The sequence below is a fragment of the Egretta garzetta genome, unplaced genomic scaffold (genome assembly GCF_000687185.1).
Source record: "Egretta garzetta isolate BGI_Z169 unplaced genomic scaffold, ASM68718v1 scaffold213, whole genome shotgun sequence".
In the NCBI taxonomy this organism is placed as follows: domain Eukaryota; kingdom Metazoa; phylum Chordata; class Aves; order Pelecaniformes; family Ardeidae; genus Egretta; species Egretta garzetta.
In genome coordinates this window covers 989,102-989,337 of record NW_009259242.1, presented here as the reverse complement: position 1 = coordinate 989,337, position 236 = coordinate 989,102, and the positions used below count along the sequence as shown (strand labels likewise).

Below are 236 nucleotides of genomic sequence, written 5' to 3'. Positions count from 1 at the left end.
GTGACTGCCCTTCCTCTCCTTCAGGCCACGGGGCTGGGCGGAACGACGGGCGCGGGCCACAGCTCGGATCAGATCGAGAGCATGGAGCCGGTGAGGGAGCGGGTCATCAGGGTCACGTTCAACGCGGACGTGCATTCCAGCATCCAGTGGAACTTCAAACCCCAGCAGAGCGAGATCTACGTGAGTGGCTTCGCTTGCACCCTGGCACAGACCCGCTTGCCCCGGCGGTGAAGGCG

The 236-nt window shown here is 64.8% G+C and overlaps 1 protein-coding gene across 1 annotated transcript in view; it reads left to right on the top strand.

Annotated features, from left to right (window-relative positions):
- LOC104123740 (cytochrome c oxidase assembly protein COX11, mitochondrial) overlaps nucleotides 1-236 on the top strand; it is a 4,604-nt gene that overhangs the window by 1,389 nt on the left and 2,979 nt on the right. Inside the window, exon 2 of the mRNA XM_035891621.1 lies at nucleotides 19-180. Coding sequence (XP_035747514.1) covers nucleotides 19-180 — 162 coding nt within the window. The remainder of the gene's footprint in view (nucleotides 1-18; nucleotides 181-236) is intronic.